General features: G+C 38.5%; 1 protein-coding gene across 4 annotated transcripts in view; it reads right to left on the reverse strand.

Annotated features, from left to right (window-relative positions):
• Positions 1–10,609: 10,609 nt before the first annotated feature.
• The window catches only part of TMEM161B (transmembrane protein 161B), a 72,206-nt gene continuing 56,241 nt past the window's right edge, over positions 10,610–26,574 (reverse strand). For 3 of the 4 annotated variants that reach the window (XM_034773851.1, XM_034773850.1, XM_034773852.1), the window contains exons 7-12: positions 26,265–26,325; positions 24,208–24,348; positions 20,287–20,400; positions 15,902–16,076; positions 12,678–12,774; positions 10,610–11,965 (exon numbers count right to left, since the gene is read on the reverse strand). In XM_034773851.1, coding sequence (XP_034629742.1) covers positions 11,688–11,965; positions 12,678–12,774; positions 15,902–16,076; positions 20,287–20,400; positions 24,208–24,348; positions 26,265–26,325 — 866 coding nt within the window. In that variant the 3' untranslated portion in view covers positions 10,610–11,687. The remainder of the gene's footprint in view (positions 11,966–12,677; positions 12,775–15,901; positions 16,077–20,286; positions 20,401–24,207; positions 24,349–26,264; positions 26,326–26,574) is intronic. The other variant, XM_034773854.1, reaches the window with a different exon arrangement.

Below are 26,574 nucleotides of genomic sequence, written 5' to 3' on the forward strand. Positions count from 1 at the left end.
CAGTCTATAAGTACCTACACAGGGAACAAATATGTAATAATGGGCTCTTCACTCTAGCAGAGAAAGGCATAAACACAATCTAACCGCTGAAAGTTGAATCTAGACAAATTCAGACTGGAAATAAGGTGTAAATATTTAACAGTGAGACAAACCAACCAAATGGAACAGTTTATCAAGGGTTGTGGTCGATTTTCCATCACTGACAATTTTTAAAACAAATTTTGGTATTTTCCTGAAAGATATACTCTAGGAATTATTTTGTGGAACTTCTATTGCCTGTGCTATACAGAGGTCAAACTAGATGATCACAATGATATCCTCCGACCTTAGAAACTATGAAAAAGTCTCTCTGTGACCTCAATCCTGCAACTGGCTCTGTGGGCAGATCTTTGTAACTGCATGGAGCCAGTTGTGGGACTGTTACTCACATGAATAAGTCTCATCTGCACACAAGAGTTGTATTGCTTTAACTATATCAGTATAAAGCATTACAATCCCCCCAGTGTGGCTGCAGCTATACTGGTATCAATGTGCTTATCCCAGGATAGCTCATTCCCAAATAGGAAGTGGAAAAAACTATGCAGGTATAAGCACATTTATTCAGGTACAACTGCACCCACCCTAGGTGTTGTATCAGTTTAACTATATCAATTAAAATAAATTATCCCCTGACCATTATACTGGAGCAAAAATTGTGCAGACCAGGCCTATGCTGACCAATCAAGTCACACAGTAGTAATTAACTATCCCTCCCACGCACAAATTGAACTAAAACATTACAAGTCTGCTAAATTTCTTCCTTTAAAGTTTCTAAAATATGTTTTCAAAACACTAACACAAAAAAAACCCAAGATGTTTGTGGGATTTTTTTTTTTTAACAAAGTTAAATCAATGAAACATTTTGACTAGCTCTATTCAGTTAATTAGGTTGTCAAATAGTTCCTTGGAAGTCAGAGTTTTGCACAAATTTTCAGAACCAGTAACTGAAGTATCATTTTAAGATTTAAAAATATACAAAAATCAAATTTAAGAATGAAAAACATGTATTGATCTTTGGTTTTAAAAGTTGCCTTATTTCGGATTTGGGCAGCACTGTATAAAATAATGGAAATTATACTGCAGCCCAGTATATGTCGTATAAACAAAAAGTTTAAAAGGTCAGGTTACACTGCATAAAAGCAAGACATATGCCAACTAAAGATTAGAACACTTCTATTACACTAAGCAAATTCTAAAACACCAGCATTGCATCAAACATTATATCCCTCATTTGAATTAAAGCTTTAAATAGGCAAGCAGATTAAGAACATAAGAATGACCACAGTGGGTCAGACTAATGGGTCCATCTAGCTCATGATCCTGTCTTCTAACAGTGGCCAGTGCCAGATGCTTCACAGGGAATGAACATAACAGGATAATTTATTGCATGATCCACCCCCCTGACATCCTGTCCCAGTTTCTGGCAGTCACACACCAAAGCATGGGGTTGTGTCCCTGACCATCTTGGCTATCAGCCATTGATAGACCTATCCTTTATGAACTTAACCAATTTTTTTTCGAACCCACTTACACTTTTGGCCTTCACAATACCCCCGGCAATGACGATCCAAACAAGCTTGATTGAAGCGAGTCCACATACAGCAGTTTATCAACAGCTTTCCCTGCAGTCACTGTGGTAACCTCACTAGTATTTTAACCAGTATACATTCTCTTTTAGTACATAATTTTATTTCAATTATGTATAATCAACCACAAATTATAAATTTTTCAGCGAACAATTACTGGGGAGCTCAAAAAGCATAATCTTTGTATTTCACAGAATTTTATTAAATTAACATCAAAACTTACAGTGAGCTTTATTACTATGTTCATCAACATTAGGAAAATGCTGCCTGACACATGCCAACACTTTTCAAGCAAAACAGAAAATTCTTCTTTAATTCTCCAGATAAACCATTAGCAGCACTAAGCAACATAATTTCTTACACACAGTGTAAAAAACTAATGTATAGTAGCTTACAGGAAAAAGTTTCCCCCAAACCAGGTGCTATATACATTAAATATACTAATTGCTAAAGCCATTTTTTAGAGCTAAAAGCTCAACACTCTATAAGGCTTCCTTTAAGAAGTGTTTCCTTTGGTACAGACTTAATTCAATGCAAACAGTTCAATTTACAAGAACTTTACATGTAACATGCAAAATAATTACCTCCAGACTAGGCATCTAATAATGTTTATTTCATCACTTTTTTTCCTGTTGAATCAGACCAATCATGTTTGATAGATTTTTTTTTAATCTTAAAATTTAAAGCGTGCAAGTTCTTATAAAATATAGTTAAAAGTCAAGCTGGCAGCCCACTGTCCTAACAAAAGCATGCAACAGTACATAAGGCTGCTATTTAAAAATACAAAATTTAAAAAACTGTACAACAGTTAACACTGGTCTCCTGTTTTGGATCCATTATGTTCAGCCCCATACGTCCATGTAATTCCTGCTCTTTTGTATCCTAGATTTGATCTCATTAATGCTCAAGTCCTGCAGAAACTTCCACACAAACTTTAAACCCATGAATAGTCCCACTGAGATCAAGTTAAATACACAAGTCTTTGCAGGACCGGAGCTTAAACTACAAACTTGGAGCAAAGCAGTTGTTACAAACTTCTTTCAAAGTCAACCATTCCATTGCAGACAGCACCAACATTATAGAATTGTAATTTCTTTAATCTCAAATATGAAAAAAGTGTGAAAGTGTAGGAGGAACTGAGGTGTTCTTACAAATACTGTAAAGGGAAGGCAGAATTCTTGGACTATTTATGTGATAAAAGCAAAATCAACTGATTGGAAATTAAAAAATATATATATATGGTTAAAATATTAGCCATGAGAATTTATTTTTCCACATTAATCATCTATACACATATATACATACACACACATAAATGAGTTAAAATTAAAATCACATGGCAAGTTTTTAAGGACTAGCTGACCTCCTTTTAAGAAAATGCAGGCTCTCTTCTAGGTATGCATACCTACCAAGAGAAGCACAAAGGCATGTTCACAACTTTAGAAAATGTCTGTTTGAAAATGTCATTTCCTAGCAAGGCCGGCTCCAGGGTTTTGGCCGCCTCAAGCAGCCACAAAAAAGCCGCAATCGCGATCTGCGGCGGCAATTCGGCAGAAGGTCCTTCGCTCCCAGCAGGAGTGAGGGACTGTCCGCCGAATAGCTGGACCTGCCGCCCCTGTCCGGAGTGGCCGCCCCAAGCACCAGCTTGCCAAGCTGGTGCCTGGAGCCGGCCCTGTTTCCTAGTATCTGCTCTAGAATGTGCAGGTCCAGGCACTTTAGTAACACCTCGTGTGCACAGAAGATGGAGTTTGTTCTTTGTGTAGATGTTGTTGGTAATATTGTACCCTCATCCTGTTTTATTTTTTAAGAAATGATGTAACTTTGCCAATAGCAGTTGGGTTCCACTATGTTAGCAACTTTTGGAAGACCTCTGCAGTACAGCACAGAAGGCGTGCCTGATTTTAAAGCACCATGTCATGTAACTTTGCTCAGAGCAGGTCTAATCAATATGGTGTTTTAAAACAGTGATAACTGGTAGACAATAAAATGAAGGTGCTCAGTCTTACACTTTGAGTTCCACCATATTGGCAAGTGGGAAATTTTTGAAACCCTACCCTAATCTAGAAAAAGGGGCTTGGAAGTTTCTCGTAAGCTTTGACCTTTTCCATTGGCAAATACAGATTTTTCATCTCTTGTTCACAGTCTGTTACAGGTAATTTGCTTTGTAAGCATCAATATTGTCAATGCCAGCATAGTTCTAGGAACAGGGTGTGTTGATCCATGTACCCTTTGCTAACAAAAGCTATCTCAGAAGCAACAGAGCAACAACTGTGAGGTTATACGTAACAATTTTAAAGTTCCCAGTAACGATAGATTTAAAAAAATATTTACAGTCTGGAGACATGTACAGTTTGCAATAATTTACAGTTTACAAGAATTTTAACTTGAGTGAAATTCTGGGCCTAAACAACTTAATAGTATTTTTAAGTACAAATATTTGCTTATACTTAAAAGGGAATGAGACACGAGGATAAAAGCGGGTTCCCCTTTTCCCCCGCTATTTTTGCCAGAGATAAATGTTTTCCCACTTTTGTTCTTGAAAATGTTTATCTACTCAAATTATGCAAGGTAATTAACAATGCAAGATAACTAAAGTGGAATATGGGCATGATTTAAGATAGGAAAACCAGAAACAGGAAAAATAAAGTTTTTGTAGGCACACCATGTTTACACATGTAAGAATCAGATTTACAAAATGGCATTTCTTTGTTTTACCTTTTATGAAAAACATTGTGAATACCTATCTGCTTTTGAAATACGTAAGACAATAGTACATAAGAGGTAAACAAAGTTACAAAGAATACTGAAAATTAGGACAAAGCCTGATTTTATAAGCATAAAACATCATAAATCAGGTTTCAAAAATACAGCAAAACTATCAAAGTAATTGAAAATGGCCAACCAGTAAGACTATTCAAAAAGTTGCTTCTTTAAATGCTACAGAGGTTTACTACTTGTGCTCCTGAGGGAATTCTGCCCCACTGAGCACGTGTACAATTCATATCCCCTGCAAAAATGTTTTGCTTTCCTGCAGAAAAATGACTTTTGACAGGGAAACAAAGGGAAGCCGCAAGAGCAGTCACACGCCCCTCAGGCGGCCTGGGAATGTTGGCTTGGGAGCCTGGAGCAGCCAGTGGAGATGTAAATCACGGCGGGGGGGGGGGGGGGGGGCTGGGTGTGCAGACATGCAAGCAAAAGAGACTGTCCCTCTGACTCCCTATTGTGGTGAATCCCATGTGGAGGATTAGGGCTTGTGGGTGTCTGGAGGTATGTGTGAGGTAGACTCTATCCCTTCAGGCAGAGCAGAATGTAGCAGCCTGCCGGCTAAGTTGTTCCCATTGTTGTTAGTGAACTGTTCCCATTCTTAGTGAATTCCCCCTGGGAGCATAAAACAGGCATAAAAGTTTTAAGGCTCCTTTACATTGCCAGAATGGTGCAAAGGAGCCTTATTGTAAATGACAGTAACCTTATCAATGCTTATAGTGTTTCAGTGATTAGAACTGGTCTAAATTTTTGGACCGAAAAATTTTCCTATCAAAATGTGCTCCAAGAACTGTTTACCGTTGGCCTTTCTGGAAATGGTCAGTAGCTAACATAAATTGTGAGTTTGACTCCCCAGCCTTTACTTGCTCTTCAGTTGCCTATGATGTAATACTGAGCATATGGATGCATATATTTGTTGACTAATAACTAGAAATAAAGGGTCAAACCTAGCTACATTACAATTAGACAAAGGGAATTTGGGGTTTTCCTCCAAAACTCCCTACTCCCATGCTCCATGTATTGTATTGTAGTTTAAATAAATTACCAAAGTAAGTGAAACTGGCATGGTTATATGGCATTATTTTTACAAAATATGAGGAATTTTAAAATATTCTGCACAGAATTTTTAATTTTTTAGTGCAGAATTCACCCAGGAGTGTACTACCAAAGTCATGAACATACTGTGTTAAGAGATATTGCAGATTTCAACTTCTTCCCTTCCCTGATTTTGAATAATGGGAATCTGAACCTAAGGAACTGTTTGGTATTTACAGGCTGATACCAAGCTTGTACTTGTTATAAATTATACTTATTAAGTATATACTTATTATGCTTATACTTGTTACAAAATCATCAATCTGGGCTTCAAGTTTAAAAAAGAATCAACATGTAGAAACATTTGATCTAATTGGAGGCACTGACATGAATAAACATGAGGACATGTTCCATGGCATCAGCATTACAAATAAATTTAATTTGCATAAAGAACACTGTTACAACAAAGGTATAAAAATACATATATACTGGCTCTCAAAACAATGACCAGTAAGTACATCATTATTCTCCTGACAACCAATAATGGGAGATTTCAAAAAGGACTTGGGTTGTGGTTTACTTTTCTCTGAGCTTCAGCAAATAGCCTGAAAAGTTACACACTTCGTGGAAAAGTGAAATTTAAACTTCCTCGTAAAAAAAGTTAAGCAGACTGCAGTAAGGAAGCCTTAGAGCAAAATCCTGATTGAGAGAACCACTTAGGGAGGCTTTTCCCATCCACCCCTCCCGACAACAGCAGGAGGGCATTCCAACCTCATGCTGGGAATGATGACTAGGTACCACACCACAATGTTGCCACTACTGGCGAGCACGCTGATGCTTTTCAAAGGAGAAGCAACATGCATGTCACTGTACAGCATGACTGGCTGCCCTGAACCATCTTGCCCAACAACAAGACAGTGTATCCAATATTTCTGTAACACTTGTACTATCCAGAGTAAGTCTTTATCAGAGAGGCCAAGATTTTGCCCTTAATACTTCTTTTGGGGATTTAAGCTGTAGATTAAAATAACAGTTTTACCTATTTGTTATTTTACAGTAAATGTTCATCTTAAAATTTAGAACACTAGTAATCTGCTGTCTTTCTTTTATTAAGATCCCACTCTGACCTAGGAACATTTCCTTATGATAAAACACTTCAGCTCCTTTTGCCTGAGTATTTTCATTCATGATTTCTGTTTTTACTGTGGACATTGTTCTTCAATCTTGAGTAAAATGTTTAGTAGCTTTGTGTGGGGGGGGGGGGGACAACGGCAATAGACTATGTGCAGTACTAAATTTGGGGGCTATTTGGCTGACATAACACAAAGTTCCTCTATGGAAAGTGAGCTAATACTTAAAAAGGAAAAGTGTAACACTAAGGTCTTTGAGAATAAAAAAAGTATAAGGGCTTCCATTTTACAGCATCACTAACTTCACAATATCGTATCTATGAGGACAAAATTTTCAGAGTCATAAGTTTACTTTTAAAAATATTAAACCTAAAACATCAATTAGCAATGGTGAATTCTGCACCCATAGGTGGCTGACAAAGAGAGATAGCTGTTTGGATGAGATTAGCTGGGATTTTCTGTATACAATAACCATACTATATACTCAGAGTTTGAGCGTTGTGGGTTAGACAGCTAACATGTATCCTCATGGCAAAATGCTTGCTTCTAGGTGAGTTTGACTTTACAATTAGGGCATAAGTGGCTCCCTGTTCACAAGTTCGCCATCTCCTTTGAATAAAGAATAGATGTTATGTAACACTGGGTTTGAGCAATTAATCTTCTAAGGCAGCTCTTCTTCCATATAATGCTGGTTGTTCTCTCTCACGGATACCACATGCCCTTTTCCTTTGTTGTACCAGTTGATTCTTATGTAAGAAAGAGGTTTAAAAAAAAAAAAAAAAAAAAAAAAAAAAGATCCAGAATTTGTGGTTGCAAACAACTGCAAACTTTTAGGCAGCTGGGAAATCCTGAAGACCTCTACAATTACTGAAATATCTACATGATGATAGTACAGCCCAAAAGGCATTCCAATGTGCCCTGCAAAGTGAAAAATACTGGTTTATGACCTTTTCTCCTTTCCTATGATGTATAAAAAACATTTGTAAGTTTAAAAAGAGTTCCTATTAGGAATGTCATGGCTGGTCTTCCCTACCTTTTGATGAGAACTCAGAGGTCTCAAGCCTGATTTAGACACAGATTCCTAGCGATTTAACTAAAGATGTTATTTTAAATCAATTTAGTTAAACTGATGCAAGTTCATGGTTTGCTATTCTTATTTCAGTTTAGTTTAATCTTGTTAAAAATAAACAGATCAAGTTAAACTGAAATAAGCCACTCAAATTCAGTTAACACACAAACTTCAATTTAGGTAAACTAGTGGGTTTAAAAATCACACTCTTTTGTCAAGTCCTCAGGATCACAAGCCACATCTTCTTAACTGAATGACAGGACTGTTGAATCTTTACCAAAGACATCTATCTCCCAGTTCTTTTTCTCAGAAAGAGATAATTCATGAAGAAGGCCACACAACATTTTAAGCAGCCTGCTTAAACTAAAAACTGCTTTCCCTCAGTCAGGTTTCACTTGCTTTATATTTCTAAAACCTATTGGTTTTCTGCAGCTGTCCATATAATCCTCCAAAAGAAACTAAGAAAACTTTATTTTTGTAATGTAAGAAAGGAGAACTCCTGCCAAAGAACATACCCAATAAGCCTTGTGTTTACATAATAAAGATGCAACAACTAAAAAAAAGAGCACAAACCTACTTTTTCTTTGCAGGTTACTACTGAGAATGGCAGACAGATACACGAGGGTAAAAGATAACTACAAATGACTTAAGATGAAGCACAAGACAGGTTATTCATTTGCTCATGAAGGTACCATTCAGCGAAAGGTCAACAGATGTGTTTTATACCATACTCATCACTACAGTAATGTCCTTTTTTTCCCCCTTCTTCTTTGTCCACTTCCCCCATGTCAGAAAGATTTTCTGACCTACATAGGTTTTGTACAAGAAGTCCTCTGGATTACGCAGGATCTAAGTCAACGAAAGTCACTGAAGGGAGAATATCTTCCACCCATAGCAAACCCGAAACCTGCAGAACCACAGAGTTGGATGCAACATTCAAGAGGCAATGGCTAGAAATGGTAATCAGAACAAAGATAGAAAGATAATCAAGCTGTTTCTTGATGTATCAATGTCAGTTCTCCAGGTGTATCAGTTTGATCAGTGTTATTTCTGAAGAGCAAGACATCTGACACTTGTTGTTAGCTCTATAAAGCCCAACCATATTAATAATTGTCTTATATAAGATGTCTTTTATATAAAAAGTCTTATATAATCACTTAATTTTCAGTTAGGAGCAGTGACAACAAATCTATGGGGATGGAAATTCTATTCATGAATAGAAATGCAGGTCTTCCCATGGATTAAGTATCCTTCAGAATCTAAATTTCATTGCTACTCTTCAGGTTGCAATGACAAGCTTCTTAAATAGATTGATACAACTTCGCAAGCTGAGTTTGCAGTCAGAATGAAACAACACTACTAAGAGATTTTTTCCCCCCCTAAATGGAGCATTAATAGGGCCCTACCAAATTCACGGCCATGAAAAAGGTTATTTTAGGGGGGTTGTGGTATTGCCACCTTTACTTCTGCGCTGCCTTCAGATGTGGGCAGCAGCTGTTAGCCAGACACCCAACTCTGAAGGCAGTGCACTGCCAGCAGCAGCAGCACAGAAGTAAGGGTGGCAATACCATACCATGCCATCCTTACTTTTGCTCTACTGCTGTCAGCAGCTCTGCCTTCAGAGCTAGGCTCCTGGCCAGCAGCCACCAGTCTCCAGCTGCCCAGCTCTGAAGGCAGTGCCACTGCCAGCAGCAGCGCAGAAGGGTAGCAGTACTGCAACCCCCCCTACAATAACCTTGAAACCCCCACACAACTCCTTCATGAGTCAGGACCCCTACAATTACAATATCATGACATTTCAGATTTAAATAACTAAAATCATGAAATTTACAATTTTTAAAATCCTGTGACTCTGAAATTGACCAAAATGGACCCTGAATTTGGTAGGGCCCTAAGCATTAATCTTGGAAATCTAATTGTAAGCACTTAAAGGCTACCTTATTCTTTCCATTGCTAATCATATACAACACACACCCAGAAAATGGGAATGTCCAGTATTGCTGGCTTTATCTATCAATCATCTGAAAGGGCCTCTGTCATAGGAATGTTTCAAGTTTTGAATTTATGAAGTCAAATATTCTTTAGGTCATTCAGATAGTGGATGCCATTGTCACTTATTAAAAATTAGGGTACAAGTGAAGTTTACAGCACTGTTAACTATAAAGTACTCTACTCCTACTGTAACTGGCAGGATCTTAAGAGGTTTTTCGGGATATTTAAGAGGGCGTGTGCGCGCAGCGGGGGATGCAGGTGAGAGGTGGCGGTATATAAACCTTATTAAGGTAACAGCAAATGAGCTAAAATATTTTTGAATACTTTCAAAGTCATTTGATGGAGAGAGAGGAATTGATAACTCTCTCAGATCCTTAATTTTCAGTATTCTTTGATGCTTTGTTTTCCCATATTACAGATTTACAACATTTAAATAAAACATTTTCTAACAGTCTTTCCATTTCTGTTTACTATATTCCAAGCTTTACACAAATAATTCAAAGAAACCCAAAAGCGTTACCCATATTTTCTATGTATGGCTAATATTACTTTGTCATACTAAACACAGATATCTTTCTGCAGTGCACTTTTTTTAAAGTAAAATTAAGATGAAAAATTAATTCCCAATCCCACATTTCTGATTACAGTATACACAAAGCAAATGAAAAAAAATTGTCATTCTAATTTGTTCTCAAAGTACTCAACTTAGGATCTGTTATTCAAACTAAACAAAACTTGTCAAATTAATACTTTACTCCTCCTTACTATACATTTTAAAATTAATGTACAGAAAATACATTTCTGAGACTAAAAGATGTTCAATATTTCTACATCAACAGGATAATCTCACAGTAGACTAACAAACAAAGATCACAGAGAGCAGGAAAGATAAGAGTAACAACTTCTGGGTAAATCTCTTTCAACAAAATTGCAAAGGTTCTTTATTAAAGTTAAGTACCCTTGTAGAGGCACCAAAAATGAATAGCCCTTTCAGCTGAACTTTCAAAAAAATTTAATCAAGAGATCTTGAACTTTTTAGGTACATATATGTCGCTGTCCCACTGCCCTGTAACATACATTCAGCAACTTAAAGATTCAATATTTATTTTTATAGACTCCATATATATTATATATTTAATATATAATATATATTTATATACATATATATACTTACAGATACATACATACTCAGCAGGACTATAGTTACTCTTTTTAAACACTTTGATCATTGTTGATAATCTATTCCAATTATTTTGTGAATTGAATGGAATTTGTCCATTACCTGGAAAAATGAAATTTTAAAAGACCCAAATGGAATTTGTGGATCAATAGTAGCACCAATACTGTACTTTCGAGGGTTTGTATGGCCATTCATTACTTTAAAATGAGTGCAGGGATTGAGACAATATATATTTTTAGAATATTCTTCTTACAGCATGAGCATTCCTGCACTACTTAGGCAGCAATACTTGCAGAGTCCATGCATTTGTTCCTACCCTAAACTCAAATATTTCATAGCCTTCTTTACTGTAATATACAGTATTTCTTCTGTCCTGTTGGATTTTTTTGCTTTTCACACAGAAAAGTGATCAATATCGTTCCAACAGAAATTATTTTCTCTTCCCATTGTATGGCTCAGTTTCAAGATTGTTTAACTAGGCAGCCACCATTAGTGTTACCTGTACCTCAATACCACTAAGAGTCATCAGTCAACGACTGAAGTAATATACAAAAGTTTTGAGGGCAGCTTAGTGTTAATGGAAAGCCAGGTACTCACAGGCGCTACCCTTTTAACTAGCCCTCCAATATCAGCCACATAAAAAGGTTAGTCACAGTTCCAATACCATAATTCAGCAGTTAGTTACCTACCATTCGGTAACAAAAGTTAAACCCACTTGTGATTTTAAACAACAATATTCACCCTGAGAATACAGAGGAAGCATTTAAGAATAAAATCTGATATGTGTTTTTTCTTCACGTATGCATTCTTCCATTTTTTTCTTCAGCCCCTCTGGGGTACATGGGTTTGAATCGAGAAGTTAACTTCAGATATTTCCTTTGTGAGCTGATTATTCATGCCACAGTCAGATACTGGTGATAGAAAAGCCCAAAAAGGCTTGTGAAGAAGAGGCAAGCAGCAATCCACCAGGTGAGAAAAGACAGGAGTCCTCGGAACAGGAGAGGAGTGAAAATGTTCTTTAGGCTGCCCAATGCCATTGTTATTTGTACTACAGTTACCTTCATCTTTCCATCAGCAGGTGGAGACTCAGAATAAACTGAATTGGGAAGTGGACTGTTCTCCATTGGAAAGTCAGAGCTAGATTCTGGATAGATGCCCCAGGAATAATTACCTGTTAAAAATAAGATGATAAATGAAGCAACTAGATTCCAACTCCTTTTACTTCGGTCAAGTCTATAAATATAGCAGCAGTACCCTAGACATATTAGAAATAGAAAATTCTTTCTAAATAACTTTCTAAATATAAAATTGCAACATGCTTGATGTCGACTCCCTAATTTCACTACAGTAGATCTGGTAAGACAGTGTAAGACATATCCTTCATGATGGTCTGGTGTTGCTCTATTCCTTTATTAATACTAGAAGAAAATCCATGCCTCATTTACAAATAATGGTCAAGAAGTCCATGCAGTTTTAAGGATAAGACTTGCATTAATTTTAGAAAATTTCATTAACAGATTTCCATAAAATGATACATGTAAAAAGCATCATTGATAGTTTTTTACATTTTATAAACAAACAAAAAGATCCATGTTTCAATATACATAAAACATCTCAATTTGTTATACTAAATAGTTTGCCTGTTGGAATATCAATCACAAATAGGAATTAACATCTGGTTAACAGGTGTCTTAAAATCAGAAAGAAGACAGAATAGTCTTAAAGCTACTGCTTTAAATTACAAGAAAACATCTCTGTATCTTATTGGTTACACATGCTTTCTTTTAATGGACAGATATAAAATGATAAAAGCCTTTCATAATAGGATCAGAAATGTTTTTAGTAAACATATGCACTGTTTTCCTTTATCAAATTTTGCTTACCTAGTGTTTTCAAAAGCAGAGTTGTATGAAGCAGCATTACCAGAGGTGCCACATACTGCAATGCAATTACACAAAGGTAATAAAATACTCGGGCCACCTGAAACCAACAAAATCCTTATGAGTGACTTCGTGTGCAAAAAAATCTCAACACAGCTGACATGTTATGAATGATCATAGCAAACATTTAAATACAACTGTCAGTAAAACGGAGCAGCTTAAAGAAATGTGATCCTTACAAGAGACGCTACATTCCAAAGGTTTTTCCCACCAGATTTTTAGTGTCTAAAGTACTGTCTTCAAAAAGACTTATGATGAATTTCAGACTTAATAAAAGTTTCATAATACTTAAAGAGCTCATTACTCTACTAGTTATTTCCTTACAAAAGGCAGAGTTAAAAAAACCATTCATCTCACTTTTTCTAAAAAAATCTTATTCAATGATCTGCATTTCTATACACTAGAAGTTTGTTAAAAAGTAGTCTGAAAGTTAATGTACTTTGGATAAAAATTTTCAAAGGTTCTGAGTCACTCCAGCACTTAAGTCTCATTTTCAAAAGTGACTTAGGCAAATGCCAAAGTCCCACTGTCTTTCAATAAGACTTTGGCTCCTAAGGGTCTAAGTCAGGGGTGGGCAAACTTTATGGCCTGAGGGCCGCATCTGGGTATGGAAATTGTATGGCGGGCCATGAATGCCCGGTGGAGGAGTAATATGGGGGGGCTCTATAAGGGATGTTACCGAAGTGGGGAGGCACTCATGGGGTGTGGTGTGGGGGGGTGGGGGCTCTACTGGGGCGGCACTGGGGACTCCTAGGGGTCCGGCCGGCAGTGACACCAAGGCAGCCGTACCAGGCACTGCCACATGCAGAGGCATCCTAGCTGGGATGAGTGTGGCCCCTGGGTGGTTTTGAGGCTCTTAAGGGTGGGGCCATGACCAGGAAGGGATCAGGCATGCTGCCGTGTAGGGGCAGGGTGAAGACGTGCCTGTGCAGTGTAGCGCTGCATGCCGGAGGATGGTGCTCATCAAGGGAATTGAGAGTCGGGGACTGGAGAGCACCAGGCAGGCGGAGCGGGGCAAGCCCCTGACCCCGCTCCCTGGCGGGAGCTCAAGAGCCCAATAAAAACGTCTGATGGGCCAGAAGAGGCCCGCGGGCCGTAGTTTGCCCACCCCTGGTCTAAGTCCTTTTTGGAAAATGGGATTTAGGTGCTTTTGTTTAACAATGCAAGATATTCGTAAATGAAAATGGTCAGAAAAATGAGAAATACAAATAGAATCTCCATGGTTAATTTAAATGGTTAACAAAATTCACTTAAAGAATCTTCACTTCAGATTTAGATTATATTTTATTGGACTCCACTTTTAAATTATTTTATTTCTTCACAAGGAGTAGGTCCTCCTCTCCTAATCACTAACCTTACATTACATATTTATATACAACTGTTGCCCCAAAGGGCTCGGGGGGTAAATAAGAGGAAAAGTCAAAAAACAAAATCAGCAATGAAAAAGTCAACTATACATCTTAAGTGAGAACAAAATATTGGCCTTGCCTAGAGGATGAAAAGGCATGGAATTCTTTAAAATAGTACTAAAAAGAGGGAAGGGTTTTGAGATGAAAACGTGTCAAAAAGATAGTTTGGGGAAGAGAGTTCTAAAACACTGGGTACTGAAGAGGAAGTATGACAACCATGGAACCAAAGCATAAGAAGATGACTGTTCCCCCTTTGATAGAATATTATCAAACAGAAAAGTAGCAACCAATAAAGGAAAAAGGATTGGAAGGATCATTTCCTGGTTACAGCAAAAGAAGACCAAAAAGAGTGAAGGTGATACATAAACAGTAAGATAAAACTAAAATTTATTTTGTTCAGTGGCTTTGGACTGACTGAAAAGGAGGATTTTGGAAGACTGAAGTAGAGGGCAATGTATGGAACAGGCTTTTGCTATATGAAAATTACAAAACTTGTAGTTAACTGAGATATTTAGAAGATGTTGCATTTTCCAGATAACATGAGAAATATGGGTGCAGAAAGATTCTTATTAAAGAGAACTCCGAAGTTCCTAGCAGCAACAACTGGACTGATTCTGGTATTGATGACCGTGAGAAGAGCCCTGTGAATAAATCCGCCTTAATCCTGAAGCCCTACACTAGTCACCATGCTTCTGAGTAAAAAATATGGGCTAGAAATCCCCTTCGAAGCCCCTTTACGGCCATTGCTTAATATTTTGCTGGTGACACAGATACTACACTAATGGTCATAGTGATAAGTACTATTATTAAAAAACCTAAAATAGACAAGGGCATTTTTGTGCTATATGACACTTTCCATACCACATCTCCCATGGGACTGACTAACCTGTTGCACTCAGTACTTCTCTGCAAAATGAGCCTATCCCTCCCAAATAGTTGCTTAGTGGCCTTACAAATTTCTATCCATTCATTTGGTCATAGTAATTTGACTGCTAAAAGAAATAATTATTCAGTGTTATCATGGTAACAAGATGGACAAGTACTTGTACATCCAGGCTAGTATATTTTTGTGACACTTCTACAAAATTGCCCTTTCATTCAGCTCTTTACATTTAAAAAAAAAAATCTTCCATTTTATACTATATATTTGTATATAGTTCCTTTCACAGTTCAAGGATCTATGCACATTTAGCATACTATATAGCCATACAACCTTACCTTTGCCTCTGTGGAAGTGGGAATATAACAGCACCCTTGCTTCTCCTAACAAAGCCACCCATTTCCTCTGTGCCCACCATAAGTCCAAATCACCACTCATTCATACACTCCACAGACCTTTGCAGAAGTCTGTGTCGCACCATTCATCTGGGAAATACAGTAGCCGATTGCCAGAGATTATGCTGGACAAAAAGGTTGAGATAGGTACAGTACCGTGATTGCCTGTAGGGACTCCTTAGGACATGGAGCAAAGGAAGCAGAGTTTAGCTGTGTGGCTGTGGTGTGTGGAAAATATCAGTTCAACTCTGTATTTCCTGGATTTGAGGGGTTTTCCCCTTGCAATGGGAGCCTTCTTGTTAAAAAACAAAACAAAAAAAACACCCACACTCGGGAAACCTCTCAGTTTAAGATTTTTGGATGTGAATTCTGAGCCTGTGGAAAGGTACAAGGACAGGGGAATGTGTTGTGCCCAACAAGCTATGATAAAATGTGTGTGTGAATCACTTCATATATTTATCATTTTTGTTCCATTCTACTTACCATTTTCTGCAAATCAACTGTACTTATTCTGCCAGCCTCCTTTTTCATCTGATCCACACATTTCTGTGCTAAATTAAGGTAGGCTTGCAGGTGTTTGCGCATCATGGCCAACCGTAAAGTGCACAATAGGATAATTATCCACAGTCGTACCGTGTCAAATGTTGCTTCTGACATTCTGTAGATCAAAACAGCATAGTAATATTCTCCAAAAGTTACCCTATATATACACACTTAATGCTATGTATCTGTTTACATATTATCTGTACAAACAACTTGACGTGTCTTGAAGGAAATATTTAATACAATTATTTATATAGCTCATGTTCAAGCAACATACAATTTTCCCTTCTCCCTTAGTTCCTTACACTTCCCACTCATGCCATAGCATTAGGCCTATATAAATATCCAAGTGACTGCAATGGGAAAAAATGGGAAGTTCTGTCAGTATTGAAGATTTCAAGCAATCTAGAATAATAAATAAGAACTATGCATTCCATGCTGAGAAAGAAGGACGATCGATGAGTTATCTTAAGTGCCTATACACAAATGCAAGAAGCCTGGGAAACAAGCAGGGAGAACTGGAAGTTCTGGCACAGTCAGGGAACTATGATGCGGACTGGAATAACAGAGACTTGGTGGGATAACTCACATGACTGGAGTACTGTCATGGATGGATATAAACTGTTCAGGAAGGACAGGCAGGGCAGAAAAGGTGGGGGAGTTGCGTTGTATGTAAGAGAGGAGTATGACTGCTCAGAGCTCCGGTATGAAACTGCAGAAAAACCTGAGAGTCTCTGGATAAAGCTGAGAAGTGTGAGCAACAAGGGTGATGTCGTGGTTGGAGTCTGCTATAGACCACCAGACTAGGGGGATGAGGTGGACGAGGCTTTCTTCTGGCAACTAGCAGAAGTTGTTAGATTGCAGGCCCTGGTTCTCATGGGAGACTTTAATCACCCTGATATCTGCTGGGAGAGCAATACAGCGGTGCACAGACAATCCAGGAAGGTTTTGGAAAGTGTAGGGGACAATTTCCTGGTGCAAGTGCTGGAGGAACCAACTAGGGGCAGAGCTTTTCTTGACCTGCTGCTCATGAACAGGGAAGAATTAGTAGGGGAAGTAAAAGTGGATGGGAACCTGGGAGGCAGTGACCATGAGATGGTCAAGTTCAGGATCCTGACACAAGGAAGAAAGGAGAGCAGCAGAATACGGACCCTGGACTTCAGAAAAGCAGACTTTGACTCCCTCGGGGAACAGATGGGCAGGATCCCCTGGGAAAATAACATGAAGGGCAAAGGGGTTCAGGAGAGCTGGCTGTATTTTAAAGAATCCTTATTGCGATTGCAGGAACAAACCATCCTGATGTGTAGAAAGAATAGTAAATATGGCAGCCGACCAGCTTGGCTAAACAGTGAAATCCTTGCTGATCTTAAACATAAAAAAGAAGCTTACAAGTGGAAGATTGGTCAAATGACCAGGGAGGAGTATAAAAATATTGCTCAGGCATGCAGGAGTGAAATCAGGAAGGCCAAATCACACTTGGAGTTGCAGCTGACAAGAGATCTTAAGAGTAACAAGAATGGTTTCTTCAGGTATGTTAGCAACAAGAAGAAAGTCAAGGAAAGTGTGGGCCCCTTACTGAATGAGGGAGGCAACCTAGTGACCAAGGATGTGGAAAAAGCTAATGTACTCAATGCTTTTTTTGCCTCTGTCTTCACGAACAAGGGCAGCTCCCAGACTGCTGCACTGGGCAGCACAGAATGGGGAGGAGGTGACCAGCCCTCTGTGGAGAAAGAAGTGGTTCGGGACTATTTAGAAAAACTGGACGTACACAAGTCCATGGGGCCGGATTCACTGCATCTGAGGGTGCTAAAGGAGTTGGTGGATGAGATTGCAGAGCCATTAGCCATTATTTCTGAAAACTCATGGCGATCGGGGGAGGTCCCAGATGACTGGAAAAAGGCTAATGTAGTGCCCATCTTTAAAAAAGGGAAGAAGGAAGATCCGGGGAACTACAGGCCAGTCAGCCTCACCTCAGTCCCTGGAAAAATAATGGAGCAGGTCCTCAAGGAAACAATTATGAAACACTTAGAGGAGAGGAAAGTGATCAGGAACAGTCAGCATGGATTCACCAAGGGGAAGTCGTGCCTGACTAAACTAATTGCCTTCTATGATGAGATAACTGGCTCTGTGGATGAGGGGAAAGCAGTGGATGTGTTATTCCTTGATTTTAGCAAAGCTTTTGATACCGTCTCCCACAGTATTCTTGCCGCAAAGTTAAAGAAGTATGGGCTGGATGAATGGACTGTAAGGTGGATAGAAAGCTGGCTAGATCGTTGGGCTCAACGGGTAGTGATCAATGGCTCCATGTCTAGTTGGCAGCTGGTTTCAAGCGGAGTGACCCAAGGGTCGGTCCTGGGGCCGGTTTTGTTTAATATCTTTATTAATGATCTGAAGGATGGTGTGGACTGCACTCTCAGCAAGTTTGCAGATGACACTAAACTAGGAGGCGTGGTAGATACACTAGAGGGTAGGGATCGGATACAGAGGGACCTAGACAAATTAGAGGATTGGACCAAAAAAAAAAACCTGATGAGGCTCAACAAGGACAAGTGCAGAGTCCTGCACTTAGGACGGAAAAATCCCATGCACTGCTACAGACTAGGGACCGAATGGCTAGGTAGCAGTTCTGCAGAAAAGGACCTAGGGGTCACAGTGGACGAGAAGCTGGATACGAGTCAACAGTGTGCTCTTGTTGCCAAGAAGGCTAACGGCATTTTGGGCTGTATAAGTAGGGGCATTGCCAGCAGATTGAGGAACGTGATCGTTCCCCTTTATTCAACATTGGTGAGGCCTCATCTGGAATACTGTGTCCAGTTTTGGGCCCCACACTACAAGAAGGATGTGGAAAAACTGGAAAGAGTCCAGCGGACAGCAACAAAAATGATTAGGGGTCTGGAACACATGTCTTATGAGGAGAGGCGGAGGGAACCGGGATTGTTTAGTCTCCAGAAGAGAAGAATGAGGGGGGATTTGATAGCAGCCTTCAACTACCTGAAGGGAGGGTCCAAAGAGGATGGAGCTCGGCTGTTCTCAGTGGTGGCAGATGACAGAACAAGGAGCAATGGTCTCAAGTTGCAGTGGGGGAGGTCCAGGTTGGATATTAGGAAACACTATTTCACTAGGAGGGTGGTGAAGCACTGGAATGCGTTACCTAGGGAGGTGGTGGAGTCTCCTTCCTTGGAGGTTTTTAAGACCCGGCTTGACAAAGCCCTGGCTGGGATGATTTAGTTGGGAATTGGTCCTGCTTTGAGCAGGGGGTTGGACTAGATGACCCCTTGAGGTCCCTTCCAACCCTGATATTCTATGATATTCTATGAAATGCTTTAAGATTTGGAATCTTCACTATACAGCCGTAAAATATCAACTGAAGTACAGCCTAATTATATCTTTGGCCCTCTAGCCAGGTTAAATGCCAAGTCACTGCAATTTATTTCTAATTAAAAAAAATAAAATAAAAACCACTAAAGAATAAAGTACAAAAACTCAAATTGTAATTAAATTGAGTTCACTGCCAATGCAACTTTCTTTGGCATACAAAGTGGTCACAGCTATTAGACAGCTTTTATTTCTAGAAACAAAACAGTAAAAAAAAAAATCAAACTGTTATTTTTACTGTGATCTTTTTTTGAAAAAATTAAAAACTAATTACTTAGCTTCAATAAATAAAGTAACACTGCAGCCTCTCTCCAATATACAAATCAGGAAACATGTAGGGTATGTTTACCACGGAGACTATACCAGCATAACTCCATAGTGTAGATGCAGCCTACACTGCAGAAGGGGTTTTTCTGTCAGTGTAGGAACACCTCCTCTCCAAATGAAGTTAGCTACTCTATTGACCACACTGCAAAACACCCCAGCTACAGAGAGTGATTTGATTAGCAGCACAGCGATTATATTAGAGTGATTGAATTAGTATCTGATGAATTATGCTAACTCAGCTGCTGCATCACCACCACATTATTAGCTCTCACGTGTCAGCAGCACTTGAGCTTCAACACATACCCCGTAATAGGTCAGCTTGTTCAAGCTTAAAGCACCACTTATAACTCAAGCTAGACACCTGTGTGCACACAGAGTTGGGACAATGCTAGTTATAGCTTGAGAATACTGCAGTGAAAAACAAGCCGGGCCTATGCTATAGCAGCTTCCTAGGGATATGGTGGAATCTCTGCAGGGCCTATGCCAAGGCTTCCTTCCATGGTCAGAACCACAGATTTTAAGGCCCCTTTATGCCACTTCAGCCCTTTTACATGGCATAAACAGAGTGGGGGTTAAGAGTCTGATCCTAAGACTTCAGAACAAATGTTAAAAAGGAACCTTACAAAGGCACGCTCTCTTTGCCCAGAGGTGGGTTCATAATGTAGTCCTTGGTGATTGGTTTTACCCACAATAAGACCATAAGTAAAGGTGCCAAGAAGTTTATATGCAGCAATGTTCTGAAAGGAAAGAGGAAAGGAAAAATATATTTAATACATACGATCATTACACTGGTAATCCAGATTTCTGTACCTTCAAATTGTTGAAAATAATGAGGCTTGGCAGAATTTGTTTTTTTAAATATATTTTGATTGATAATATCATTATTTAATTTTAAGCATTCTTTTCAATTTTTATAGATTTAAATTTTCACAGTGGCAGGAATTTGAGGCGAGTCAGATAATTATGTAATGCCAGTAGACATTGAGTGTCAAAAAGTTAAAGCTTGATAACTGTAAAATACAAAGTTGTAAACATCACATATAAAAATATACCAAGTAAATATCCTTAAATAAAACTCAAACTCAGAAAGCACTTTTCTGACTTTGCCTATCAGTAAATTTCAAACAATCATTGATGAAAGCATCTTTTCTTCAGTTTGTATGTATGCTGAAGAAAGCTGTACGTATGTCGTTCATAAGCCGAATTTTTTGGTAAAAAAAAAATATATATGGAGATATACCTATCCCATAGAACTGGAAGGGACCCCGAAAGGTCATCGAGTCCAGCCTCCTGCCTTCACTAGCAGGACCAAGTACTGATTTTTGCCCCAGATCCCTAAGTGGCCCCCTCAAGGACTGAACTCACAACCCTGGGTTTAGCAGGCCAATGCTCAAACCACTGAGCTATCCCGCCCCCCCGGGACATATCAAAGAACGGGGGTCGGCTTATAAATGGGTCTACACCCATTTGATGATTTTAAATTCTATGGCAGGGGTCGGCAATCTATGGCATGCGTGCCAAAGGCGGCACGCAAGCTCATTTACTGTGGCACACTGCTGACAGCCTGGTGTCCCCGCCGCCGGCACCGCTCAGCCCGCTGCCAGCCTGGATGGACGGAACCCCGGGCCGGCAGCGGGCTGAGCGGGGCCAGCGCCCGAGACCCTGACTGGCAGGGGCCAGCAGACGGAACCCCAGACCGGCCGCGGGCTGGGCCGCTCAGCCCATTGCCAGCCAGGGTCCCGGAAGCCAGCCCCGCTCAGCCTGCTGCCAGTCTGGGGTTCCATCCGCTGGCCCCTGTAAATATAAAATATATTACTGGCACATGAAACCTTAAATTTCCGCAAATAAATGAAGACATGGCACACCACTTCTGAAAGGTTGCCGACCCGTTCTATGGAATCATTGAATCTAACACATTGTCATTTTCTTTACCTGGAGCATCTGCAGGCATGGAGCCCCTCAGCTCCCTCTGGCCGCGCACGGTTCACTATTCCCAGCCAATGGGAGCTGCAGGAAGTGGCTCCATGCCTGCAGATGCTTCAAGTAAATAAAATGTCCTGACCCGCCAGCGGCTTTCCCTGATGGACCGGGAGCCAAAGTTTTCCAACCCCTGAAATATAGGGTCAGCTTATCAAAGGGTCATACAGTTTTTGCTATTTTTATCTATCCATTTTTGGGGGTTGGCTAATGAACGAGTATCCTTCCAAGCCTAAAAATAATGTGGGAGCTTTTCAATAAAACTGTGAGAAAGTGGTGGAAATAGGGAATTTTTCTTTTCTTCAGCATGCTTATGGGATTTTAACAACAAAAGAATTAGCCATGCAATTTCATGATAATTAATGATTAGATACTGTGGTGAAAGGTGCGCAACTTTGAATAAACTCCTATTTCAGTGTATTCTAATGAACCATAAGGAACCACATGTTACACAGCAACATGGTTAATGACAGCTGTTGTAAATATCTACATTGGTATAATGTATGTTTAATCTAAGAACTCAGTATCTCAAACTGATAATTATGTAAAATATTCAATTCCATTAGTGGAAAGTGAGATAAGTAACATATGAATATTTTTGTACTATTGAAAAGATTAGATTTTGTTATTCACGCAAAATCAGGGAAACATTTATCACTCCTGGCAAGTCAAATTTCCCAATTTTGTATAGATTTTCTTAATTGGGAACCTTGACTAACTCAAAGTGAAATTTGGTACTTGCATACAATTATAGATGCTCAGAGAGAAAACATTACAAGAAAGATAGTAGATCATTTCTAGAATAGTTACTTTTAAAAGTATTGGATTCACAGCAAATTAAACTGGATGGTTAAAATAAAAATAAAAACCAAGTTGTGGAAATGCAAAACAAGAATGAATTTTTTTTTGTTTTTTTTTTTTAAATGAACCTATGGTCTGTGAAGATATAGCCCATTCTCAGTTCCTCTCATAAAGTTAGTATCAGTACAACCTCAAAATGGCTTGATTGTGCACCCATTAAAGTAAATGGAAATATTTCCATTGACTTCAGTGAGTATAGGATTAAGTGTTGGTGCCACTGCACCATTGCAATATTAGCTGAGACAGACTGCCCATACTCCCATATCAAAAGAAAGTGCTACAATACTATAGGGGATACAATCAGGTGAATAAAAATGTATCCTAAAAATATCAGATGTCACTCAATTAAAGTGCTATTAAGACTCTTAAAACCATCTGTATTTGTATTTTCAGAAGCATCTCATGCAGTCTGAGTAAACCACTGGTTCAGAAATAAAAAAGCAGTGCTAGCGATGCAGTGTTGCTAGGGAACACTAGATCATCAAGAAGCAGCTCAAAGCCGTTCAGTAGCTTGTGAAAGGCTTTTACCTTCTCTTCTGCTTATTTAAGTCACACCATTAGGTTAGTGAACTAGAATGTGTAAAGGGGTGGCAAGAATCCATTTTTGTCCATTGGAGTAGTGTGAGAAAGGCTGAAAGCACTCAAAGCAACCCATGGAAAAGGGGTGGCTGGGTAACGACAGAAAACACACACACACACACACACACACACACACACACAAATGGTGCTGCTGAAAGAAAATTAAAAGGATTATCAAAATTAAACATTAAAAATAGCCACACCAACAAGATTTTTATTCTATATAATACGTCACCAAGAACAAGTATAATGAAATATTAGGATATTACAGTCCAGGATTGTCAGTGGGGATTAGGTACTCAGAAAACCCTGAAGGAAAATTTAAAAAACATTTCTGAATTTGGGCCTCTAACTAGGTAAGAAGCTAGATCTGAAAATGTGGCTTTAACTCCCACTCCCCAATTAAATACCTTTGATTATATAAATAAATAGCCACTTATCTATTCAACCTTATTGAAAATGACACTTGCATTTTATTCTTTAGCATTTTAAAAGATGCTACTTTATGCCTGCTGCAATTTGAACTTGCTCTTCCTACACAGTTTCCTAATTGCAATGTATTTAATGTGTAACAAATATAAAATGAAGTTGCCAAGTTTCAGTCAGAGGGTTAAAAGAGAGAGACAATTAGGGGTTAGTTTTTTCTGCTTGGTTTTGTTTTGCTTTCTTTATTGCCCTCCTAAAACCACTTCTCTCCACACTTTTCTCTTTCTGTATTCTGCCCCTAATCTTACAAGCAGTCAGGGAACGGTGCACATCTGAAACTGGCAGCTGTGCCTCTCTCCTTCATCACCATTTCCTAATCTGCCTAAAAATGTGTCCAAAGTGGAGAATGAGAACCAATCAGTGTGAAGCTCCTATTCAAGAAGGAGAGAAAAGAACGTTCCTTTATTGGCTCTCCCGTCATCTAGAGAAGGACGGTACAGGTTGAGTAGGTAGGTAGGAAGCTGCCAGGCCTGTTGCAAGACTAGAGAAAGCAGGTGGGAAATGGGGGAGGAAGTCCTAGTGAATCACTAGTTTCTCATTGGAAATGAATTGTATTACTTCTTTGTACATAAAAAAGATATTAAAAAAGACTGAACAGCATGTATCTATGTATATATATAGATATATATATTTTCTCTTACTGTGTTATTTTTCCTGTTGCTAAATTCAGAGCATCCAGATGCATTTGAGCCAGTCGTAAGCCAGGGAATGTCAAAAAAGCACCAATAAGTGAACAAAGAACAGCCAGGAACAATTTGAAGGTTAGTTTAGACACTGGACCCCTAAAAAAAAGGGGGGGGAGCGGTTAAAAAAATTTAAAGGTTTTTTTTCTCAACACTTCATCCCATCTCCCCAATAATTAACTTTTACAAAAGGCAAACAGCAAAAAGGCATTCATTCAAGCTTTTGAAGAAAGCAGTTTAACTCCATCTTGCTAGGATGCCAAGACTGGCTGAGCCTAGAAATTATTAGCAATAGATTCAGCAATTTAGAATAAAAACTGAGTAAGCCCACGCAGACTGTACATTTTAAAAAAGGCCAGAAAAAACTTCTATGCAGAAAATAGAAATCTTGGAAGAAATATATTTTATACATTTGGCACTATGTAGAAAATAACCTGTAAAAAAAGACACATCATTAACTGTAAAACACAAAAAATAATCCTTCAATAATATTGAAGTCTAGTGAAGGTCAAGGAATAAAAACAGCTAGCAGAAATAATTAACCAACAATGTCAAGAGACAGATAGACCTGTGATCAACAGAGAAAAGCTAAAGTACATTAGCCACTGTTTTAAGTTATGCTATTGTGCTTGCATTCAACCTTTACCCACTAAGCAGCTCTCAAATATCTTAAACTACTGTTACTCTAGTTACTATCACCATTAGATAAATGGATAATTCTAATTCACTTATCTCCCAAGATGATGACTTTTTAAATTATTGAACCACGCATTATTTTCTAAACGTATAATGGACTTAAACAAAAAACTAGAATCAAGTATTTGAACTTTTTGCACCCCCGTCTTCAGGATTATGCAAGAATCAAAGACCTAAATGATGCAATACAAATAGAGATTACTATTAATAGGGGGCAACAAATAATAGAGTCTAGGGACCCATACAAGAGAATTTCAGTAGATGCATTCATAATCCATCCCATTCAACTTCCAAGAGATGCCATGACCATGCAATCACTGCCTGTAAATTGTCAAGATATTGCAGTGAAGTTCAAAAGGGAATGAGGACAGACAGGCACTAACTGGAAAATTAATTAAAAAGTTAGCAGAGCACGATCAGAATAATTTACAAAGAGGACAGATTGCAGGTTAGGAAATGCAAAATGTTCAGTAGAGGTTATTTTTAAGGTTGATTTAGTTAAGACCCAGAGTCCTCAGATACCCCTTCCCAAAAATATATTATATTAATATGGTAGTTTAGAATTAACACCCAAAAGAAATTCAGTCATGTTCCCACAGCCATCACAATTCACTTCATATAAAGGGTAAGTATTACTGAAATCCTCTAAATATTTTAAAGCATAGATTAACAAAACAGATATATTTTAAATATTACTTGCAAAAGGGACTATTTATAGTTATTGTGATAGTGTATGTGAGCAACATCACTTTGATTATAGGACATGCCTCTGTCAGTCACATAAAACTTGGGGGTCCTGAGACAGATGGATCATTTCCACAAGAGGCAGGATAAAATAACAGCCTGAACACAGAACCACGAGCAAAACTGACTTCTACTCTCAACTCTGCCACAGGCTCCATCTGTAACCTTTGGCAAAGCATTTCACCTCTCAGCCCCCTTATCTATACAGTGAGGACAATACTTATCCTCAGAGGTGTGTCAAGGTTTACGCAATATGAAGATGAAGTGGTTATATAAAAAGCAGTAGGAGAAAAATGCTTGTAATTTTGAACTGTATTTAATAATTTAACCTAACATTTATTTGAATTTTTTAAAAAACTTAAAGCATTAGACCAAGCAAGACACGTCAAGTAATTTGAAAGCAGAGCTGGATTAGTCTCATTGATCCAGCTCTTTCACATTAATAAACACAATACAAGAGCAAAGCACACAAGTGAATAATCATGAGACAAACACTCACTACCAAAAAACAAGTGGTACGGTAAAAAAAAATTATATTAACATAAAGCACACGGGTGTACTTTTCAGAAACTTACTGGGATTCCAAACCTTGCTTTTCAAGAAACTGCACTGCACTTTCTGAAAAATTAGAAAACCCTGCAGAGAGAGAGATTTTATTTTTTGTAAATCATGGTGCAAACATGGAATATCTCTTGAAAGAAAATGCTAGAAAACAGAACATCTTTTAAATAAGTTTTCATATGTCTGGTTTAGCTCTTTCATGTGCTAATTAGTATGCCACAATGCAATAAAACTTGGTTATTAGCAGAAGCAGTCTTTGAAAACATCCCTTTGATATCTGTGCACTCTATGAACATGAATAAAATTTACATTAATTCTTTAAGA

The sequence above is a fragment of the Trachemys scripta genome, chromosome 6, assembly GCF_013100865.1.
Source record: "Trachemys scripta elegans isolate TJP31775 chromosome 6, CAS_Tse_1.0, whole genome shotgun sequence".
Classification (NCBI taxonomy): Eukaryota; Metazoa; Chordata; order Testudines; family Emydidae; genus Trachemys; species Trachemys scripta.